Below are 9,264 nucleotides of genomic sequence, written 5' to 3' on the forward strand. Positions count from 1 at the left end.
GGCCGTCCAGTGCTTCCAGGTTTTCCATGCTGATTTAACTTCAATTGACTCATGATTTAAACTATCAAAATTACTATAATATTCACAAAAACCCCCTCTGATATTAAATATAAATGTATACATATATTTTATTCATAATTTTACTTCAAGGTGGTGATGATATACAACAATTAATAGATTCATTAAAAGATCCTAATGAATTTGATCAACTTATTAAAATTGTTGGAATGGATAATAAACCATTACATGTTCAAAGATTAAAAAAAGCACTTATTCAATATTCTTTGCAAAATAATACACCATTGAATCATCAATATATAACTAAAGAATTTCAATCAAATAGTAATAATAATAATATATATACTACACAAGAAGGATCAAGTTTGAATATTACTGATAATAATAATAGTAGTATGTTTACAAATGCTAATTGGTGTTCATTTCTACCTTCCATTTATTCCGGATTAAATCTAATTCCAAATCAATCATCATTAATGAATTCATTACCTTCAACACAATGTATTCTATCAAATTATTCACAACAGTTAAATCCTTTATTTAATCAGTGGGCAATATTGAATAATCCACAAAATTATTCAATGTTTCAATCATTAGCTATGGGTATTTCTGATCAGCGACATTTAATGACACCAGCAAAATGTATGGATAGAAGTGAGACTAGTTTTAGTGAGTTATAGTTTTAGCAAATAACTTTCTTGATTATTTTTTGAAATAATGTTATTGTTGTATGGTGATCAATTGGGAATTTATTTAATTTTTTCTAAACTTGCGGTTAAAATGATGTTCCAATGGTAGCTGTGGCCATTTCTCTATGAAAATCCTCAATAGTGCTCACCCACGATCCCGCATGTAAGGCTCGAACCCAAGACCTTCGGTCTCTTGCGCGAATGCTTAACTTCGTGAATTGTGGATGTGCACTGATGAGGAGTCCCATACCAGCATGGAACGGCCATCCAGTGCTTCCAGTTTTTCAATGGTGGTCTAACATTAATCCATTCATGACATCATCTAAACTCAACAATTTCCACAACCCTTTATTGATAAAGAGTAATATAGCTGTAAAAGTGTCAGAAAGTTGAATTGTCATTCAATTAAGCTAACAGCTAATTAATCTGTTCAATTGTTGTAAAGTACACACGAATGTGTTTCCCACTTAGGAATGAAGGCATACATCTTACTATGATCAGTTTGATTCATAGCTCTCAGTCTCTGACCATGTACATTTTGTGTAACTTCGAGGATATTATCTGAGTAGCTAAGATTTCTAATCCCAATCAATATGATCCGTAAGGAACTTCGTAGAACCTTAAAAGTTTTATAAATTGGGAATCGAATAGGAATTACAAATTCTGATTTCCCTTATTAAATATAAATCCGTAAATTAACTGCAACGATTTATTTTTTATCAGAAGGGGGTTTTGTGGAGATTTTGGTAATTTTATATAGTTTAAATCATGAGTCAATTGAAGCTAGACCACCATGGAAAACCTGGGAACACTGGACGGCCTTTTCGTCCTAATGTGGGACTCCTCAACAGTGCGCATCCAGATTTTTGAGAAACTTTGACTGTGATAAAACAATCCTCTAGTCTGAGAATAATTGTCATATTAATTAATAGCAAATGGTGAACCACTGAAAAGTAACGAGTGTTAAATAACTGTCGCATCCCCCTTTAGCACTCTTCGGTAGTGAACACTCACAACCTAAAATGAGTTCGAATCCAGAAGTATAAAGATTGCTTGTAGTGACCGCAATAACGTTTCAAACTTCGGTCAATTCACTATATATTTGTTTCAGTGGTTTGCAACAGTTATTCATCTAATGTTTTCATAATTCATCAAACTAAGTAATCGATTAACTAATCTTTTGCGTCAGAGACCTACTTTATCAAGTGAGCAGAAAATGAAAACTTGCATGTACAAGTCACTTAATAGTTTACTGTTAAATTTTTCCTTTAGCTGAGATGATCAGCCTGTGGGAATGATTTTACGGGAAAACTAAAACTGATCGATTGAGTGTTCTAATGACACTTTTGAAAGTTGTGACAATTGCATAATCAATATTCGTAACATTATACTGATAAGAAACAGACATTCCCATCTCGCAGTAGGGGGGAGAGATTTTGGAGGAGAATGTTCAATGACGTAATCGATTACGTAACTCATCTTTACATAAAATTAATTCACTTCCTTTTTGTCAAACTTTTACCTTCGTATTTTAATAAGAAATAAAATTTTTTTAATAACCACACCTTTCACCTGATCTAGGGGTCACGGAGAAGAGCTAAAGTCCAGAAGATACAAGACACTTGTGTCATGGTTACCTTATAAATACAGTCTTTCAAAAATGAAGTCTTGTAGATAAAAATATTCATCTGTTGCTGAGTTACATTTTGATAGATTACGCTAAAATACAGGATCTTTTTTTAAAACTCGAATCAGTAGCCATGGGGAAATAGATAACAGTATTTTTATTTTTTTGTTAGCTCATCAATCTACCCTTCAATTGTAGTAGTTAACAGAAGAACATAGGGCTAGTGCTAGCTGAGACTAATTAGCGAAGTGTCCTTATAATCAACAATGTTTGAACACTAATCACCCATTTTCATAGCTCGGGAGGCTACCACTAGCTAATCGGCCAGCGACCCTGCTCTTCCATAACTGAGATATTTCCAGTGATTAATTATTAGCTAATGACCAACGTCATATTTGTTTCGTATTTTAATGGTGGTCGAATTTTTTCGATCAAGCTGCAATTCAACCGTTATTCTAAGGTCCAAGCTTTCCTGCCTACTAGCTCGAACCACATAGTATCACATCATTGTAAACACGATATCGAGTGATTTAGGCTAGTAGCGATAGTCTAACTTGATTGATGGGACTTGAGCATCACTAATGACTAAACAAACATGACATTGGTCACCACTCAGTGATCAGTCAATGTAATTTATACTCTATTATATTATATTTAAATAAAACCTTAGATCCAACCCAATCTAAGATCTCTGAAAAGTTTCATGAGATTGTACTCAAGATAGTGTTGTAGATGGAGACTATTTAATTATTGTATAATAGGATGAAACAGTTTTCCAGTTCATCATAGTTTGTAACCGTTGTCTAGTTACAATTAATTTGTGATATTAGTTACCTTCAAAATTGTTTATTTTAAAAGCTTTTACTTCTTAAGATATTCTCAACTTATACCAAATCTTTTCAATATTAATTGAAAGTACATCTGTCACATCAAGATGAATTATTTAACTTAACAATTTCAGGATTATCTAATTATACTCATTCACTGGAACAAACAATTTCATCACAGAACTCTCAACAACAAGAAGAAAACATTCAAGATATTAATGAGACAAGTCAATCAAAAACACAAAATAATTTATTAAATAGTCCTACTCTGTCAAGAAATAATTCACCATATTCATTACAATTATCCCAACCTCCAATTTTACATCCATCACCTTTTATATCAAGCAATGAAGAAATCAATTTAACAGAAACAATAACAAATTCACAAATTCATGTACCAAAACTTATTTTAACCGAAAATTTTACTGAAGATCCATTGAAAGTACGTCCAAGTGCAACTTTAATGAAATCAGATTATTTAAAATTGGAAATTGCTATCACTGCATTATTACCATATTTACCAAAATTTCAAATTAGGAAATCTAACAATTCACGAAATACGAATGAACAAGAAATACAAGTAGGTAACGTTGGTTCCGCTCTCCCTCCCTCCCCTTCTCTCTCGCTCTTTCTCTCTCTCTCTCTTTATATATATATATATATATATGTATATATATATATATATATATATATATATATATATATAATATGCATGACATAAAGATACCCATGGTATCAGTAAAACAGCGGTTTCGGTCGTTATGGAGCAATATATCTGAAATAATTCCAAGTCATTAGAAACCATGAACAAAATTACAAGGAAAACTGTCATATAATTATTCTGAACATTCGAGATGATTTCTTAAATTCAATAACCTATAGAATGAACCAGCTGGTGACGTAACTGACTAATAAGCATAGTTTATTGCTTAATTATTTCAGATTAGACCTTCTAGATAATCATCATTAAGTGTTGCACAGAATTAAACATTTTAACAATTTGTCCTAATAGTATATTATTCACACAATTGATTTGAAGTGTAAAACTATTGAGAGTTGAATTTCGAGTGAAGTAACCTATTCGAATAAACCGTAAAACTAAAGCAAAATAATTGATTGGTGCATTTCAATCTCTTGATAGGGTCAAACAAATATTAATGTTTAATGAGAGTCATGTCTATTAGTTATGGAAGAAAATAGATTTTATTTGAAAAAACAAACAAACAAATATTCTCAGTATTTTAAAAGGGCAGAAACAATTGAAGTTACTTACTTACACCTGTTACCCCTCATGATAGAGCATAGACTGCACACCGGAATTCTTTATAAAATCTGTCCTCGGCAATTGAAGTACAGACCTGAAAATGTATTTCAATACCAATCCGCCGTTTTTATTAGGAATACTAATAAAATTAATGTTATCTAAAATGATATCAGTAAAAATTGTTCATCAGTTTAGTTATTCTGTAGTCAAGTTTCATATTCGATCTGGAGGATTCATTCATTAGTGAGAACTAAACAGCGTAGTATTCATTATTGTTCAGTAAACAAATATAATATTAGGGGGTTTTTTGTGGAGATTTTTAGTAATTTAATATACAGTGGAAATCATTAGTCAATTGAAGCTAGACCATCATGAAAAACATGGAAGCACTAGACGGCCATTTCGTCCTTATGTGGGGCTCCTCAGCAGTGGATTGGTTGAAGTTAGACATTAACACCGTTGGATGCCGGCTCAGTGGTCTATTGGTTAATTGCTTTCGCGCGAGACTGGTAGGTCCTGGGTTCGAATCTCGCGAGTGCGGGATCGTGAATGGGTACTGCTGAGGAGTCCCACAATTGGACGAAACGACCGTCCAGTGCTTCCAGGTTTTCCATGGTGGTCTAGCTTCAAGTGACTCATGAATTCAACTATATATAAAATTATAATATAATAATTTACCTTTACAATGATATCAGATATGTGCTATTTAAAATCTGGGTATCATTAACATACTCTAATATTGAACAATTTTAAATGATTAACTAATTAGTTACTGTTTATTGACATCCATATATTGTAGGAGATTTTAAAACTACCAGAAAACGATAAAAATCGTATAAATGGATTAAGAAAACATTCATTAATATTTGGACGAACAGATTCAGTTAAACGTTTAACTAGACCATTAAGACATTTTGAAATAACAATTAATGAAATAACATTTCGTTTGGTACAACAAATTCCTGAATTGATTACACAACGAGAACATTTATTTCATATTGCACGTCAAATAGTGAATACAATGAATTATGGTTTAAGTGTAAATCAAACTGGTCAGGTATGTTGTGTTGATTTTGAATTTAGCGGTTGATCTGATGTTTAATGTTAAATAATTATTTCCACTTGATAAGTTTAATAGATAGTTTAAGGAGTACTTAAATACCTTCATCGTTTAATAAATCAATTATTACTTACTGAAGGTGTTGAGATTGAAAAGAGATTTCAGTTAACGTTGATTTTAATGTTTCCGGTGTTGTTTTTCTGAAATGATCTTGTGATTTTGAAAATTCACAGCAAGTTAATCAGTTGACCATGAATAAGGGATATCTTTCTGTTTTATTCATTATCTTCATATCGATTAATAAACGTACCCAATTTTACTTCATTGAATTACAGATAGAGACATGAATATCAAAGGTGGGCTGTCAGGAAAATTGCCTTTTTCTCATTCTAAGAATAATTATGTACAATATTAATCGATCAAATTGAAAATAAGGCATGATAAGGAGCTTGATCTTATGACTTGGTGGATAGATTTTTAAGTTTCTAACTTGGAGATCATTATTCAGATCCAGATTCAGTATGAACTTCTTTCCATTCTGATAAGCTATTCTATAAACAGTTATAAGTCATAGCATTTTTACCTACGAATTCGCTGACATTTATCTTATATAGCATGTATGTAGATGCTGTACATTCACAGAGTAAGTAGATTACTAAATAAAAGGTGGTAAGCCATTGTTAGATGATTGAAAGCAATTAATAAAAAGCTTAGGACTTAGTTTTCATTCTCACATGCACTATATTGGATTAACTGTTTACAGTTCCGAGATAGATGATAATTCAAACACAACTATCCACTATAATGGTTAGAGGGATGATAACATAGGAACGATAAGAACGACTGATTTCTTGCAACACTTACATATTTTACAATGATGGGTCATTATTAGTAATCAATGTCACGCTTGTCTAGTATTTAGAGCTAATCGATTTCTGTCGAGCAGTTAGTATTGGTACCATTAAGTTAACTAATGCACTGTGTTTTACTGTTAAGTGGTCGGAGGTAGTTGTGGTCTGTTTATTTGGTAATTCTTTTGAAAAAAACTAAACATCTCTATTGTGTTTCTATTAACATTTTATTATTTAGGTTACTTGGAAAATGTTAAAGGAAGAAATATCGAAAAAATCCATAAGTGATTACAAATTGTCAAAGTAAGTTTCTAATTATCAGAAGGGGGTTTGGTGGAGATTTTTAGTAATTTTATATGGTTGAGATCATGAGTCAATTGAAGCTAGATCACCATGGAAAACCGTCCAGTGCTTCCAGGTTTTCCATGGTGGTCTAGCTTCAAATGACTCATGATCTCAACTATATAATTTTCTAATTGTTAAATTCTTTCCAGATTCAATTTCTCGATTTGTAATTGATTCATTCTGTTAGTAGTTTGAAAGAATAAAAAGTAGGAAAATTATCATATTGATGATAGTATGTAGTATTGCGCGGCTATTATCATTTACCATTAGTTACCTACTTCAACTCAGTTTGTGATAGGAACTTTCAGATTCAGTGATTTCTATAACACACCACAAATTCTAGTCAGAAGCTTTAACTAATAGAGTTCTACCGATTTAAGGGTGAGACAAATATTACCATTGTCACCGTGTGATGGTCATTCAATATCTTGAATTGATTCAAGCTAAAATTATAAATCATTCGATAATAACTCATTAGTCCTTAAGGTTAAACACTCATCTGACGAGTTTCGATAAGCATGAAATCTAGATTCAGGGTTTCCAGTGGATATACCTCCATCCGTCTTACGTTATTTTTGCTCCTGTCAGTTTCTTCAAGTTAGCTGGTTGATCTTTGGACTTCACATTGGAAGTAGGAACGATTTCACTAATAAAATTATAGTTTGCTGAAATTTACTGTCAGATATGAATATACTTTGGTATACACTGACAGGTTGTTGGTGATCTTTGAATTTCGATAGTGTAATAAGAAGACGAAGATTATCAGAACTATGTGATATATTAGCGCAATACATTTCGAACACTCTGATCACACGTAATATACTTGTTAAGAACATTTATATATAAAAATAAAATGTCAACTAGACTGGATATGGGGGGGGTAGGAATAGACAAGGATTATAATAATAAAAATAATGAGAAAACAATTTGAAACCTAATCACTCTAGATAATAAGCTAATGTTACCAGGGTAGGTTTAAAGAGAGAACAAACTATTTTTGAATACACAAAGGGGGTTTTGAATTTTCGTATGGCTAATGCTTCAATAAGCCTTAGTATACGCCCTTTTACACTTTTATACAACACCACAAAAGCCGAGTTTAGATCAATCTTGTTTCGATCATATGTTTGGCAATCGAGGATGATGGATGTTTATCCTCTGCTCTTATCGGGTCATTTGATTCTATTTGTTTCTGCAACCATTTTGGCACATATTCATACACCCTAATTTTCAGATCACGATTGCTCCTTGAATTGTTCAAGTCAGATTCAATAATGACTTTCGTATCTCTCTCCCATTGATTAATTAGTCATTAATTTCATTTGTAAATGAGAATTCCCTACGGTTGGTATATATTTTATACTGATGTAGAATATTAGTAGTTTGAATAGTTCGATTTCATATTGCCCACTAAACAATCATGAATCATAACCAATTTTTGAATTAACACCGCTAAATGAATCTCATACCTAATACTTTCTTAATATTTTTTTAATAATAATTTTTAGCTCAGATGATGAGTGTATATTTGAAGCAAATGAAGCAGATTATTCAAATGATACATTAATCCAAGTAAGTTATGAATGCAGCATGAATGTTTGGAGTTCATTTTCCTTGTAAACTGAAATTAGTTTATCAACCGTTAAAAGTTATGATGTACTAAACAACTGTTTTGTCTTGTTTTACACTCTCTCCAAGCAGGGTCAAATACAAAGCACTTTTGATAGTATGGTGATACCACATCATTTAACTACTGACTAATAATCCATTGATTATCACTATAATGTACGAGATTAAGACTTTTATTCTATATGCATGGAAATCACTTGACAAGGTCAATGCTCATCGCAATCATAATGGAGGAGACTGTGATATTTTTTTTGTGTCGAATATATCTGACGGAAGAGTAGACATTATCACTAATTCTTTGTTGCTATGGCTACTACTCTCGTGAACACCATTTTGTTAATTGCTGAAATCAACCTAATAATCAATCAGAATAAGTCATGTTATTTGGTTATAGGCGACCTACAGAAAAACTTGGACATATGTTTCTTATCATTTCGTACTCGTCATTAATCCATACACACAATCTGAGCCCGCTTTACACACTGTATTATTGAATAACTGTTTGATGAATGTAAATTAATATAAACGGAAGGATTAATTTTCCCTATGTCTCGTTATGGTTGGATTTAATTCATACAAAAAGTGGTAACAGTTAGTTACTTGATTATAATTTTAGTTGGTTTCTAGAAGAAAAATCTATTATGTGTGATTTACTCTATTCGGAATTCATCACAGGTGGTAGTGCATACATCTAGGATTCCACAGTTAGTCACCATTCAAAAGTGTAAGCCACTTGTAAATACAAACAATATAAAGATATTCCTTATAGGATCCAGTACACCATTGTAGATGAATCAAATATGTAGTCTTGTATACTAGCAACAAGAAACTACAAACCTTTGGATATATTCCTTCTTAACAATTCAATGTTCATGAATTTTCAACTTTTTTATATTAATTTTATTTAATTTATTAATCTTAATCTTACAGATACTTCTTCAACTGAAATTAGAA

General features: G+C 31.7%; 2 protein-coding genes across 2 annotated transcripts in view; one reads left to right on the forward strand and one right to left on the reverse strand.

The window, feature by feature from the left end:
• The window catches only part of Smp_041960 (hypothetical protein), a gene marked incomplete at both ends in the record, with an annotated part of 7,608 nt that extends 2,093 nt beyond the window's left edge, over nucleotides 1-5,515 (forward strand). Inside the window, 3 exons of the mRNA XM_018797208.1 lie at nucleotides 151-672; nucleotides 3,296-3,741; nucleotides 5,225-5,515. Of these exons, the coding sequence (XP_018652273.1) occupies nucleotides 151-672; nucleotides 3,296-3,741; nucleotides 5,225-5,515 (1,259 nt within the window). The remainder of the gene's footprint in view (nucleotides 1-150; nucleotides 673-3,295; nucleotides 3,742-5,224) is intronic.
• Nucleotides 5,516-5,985: 470 nt separating this feature from the next.
• Smp_197820 (putative spfh domain / Band 7 family protein) lies at nucleotides 5,986-6,036 on the reverse strand (the record flags this gene model as incomplete). The annotated part of the gene is made up of 1 exon (XM_018797210.1): nucleotides 5,986-6,036. A coding segment is annotated over one exon (51 nt), but the record flags the coding sequence as incomplete, so codon positions are not given.
• Between the last annotated feature and the right edge of the window lie 3,228 nt (nucleotides 6,037-9,264).

The sequence above is a fragment of the Schistosoma mansoni genome, chromosome 4 (genome assembly GCF_000237925.1).
Source record: "Schistosoma mansoni strain Puerto Rico chromosome 4, complete genome".
NCBI lineage: Eukaryota > Metazoa > Platyhelminthes > Trematoda > Strigeidida > Schistosomatidae > Schistosoma > Schistosoma mansoni.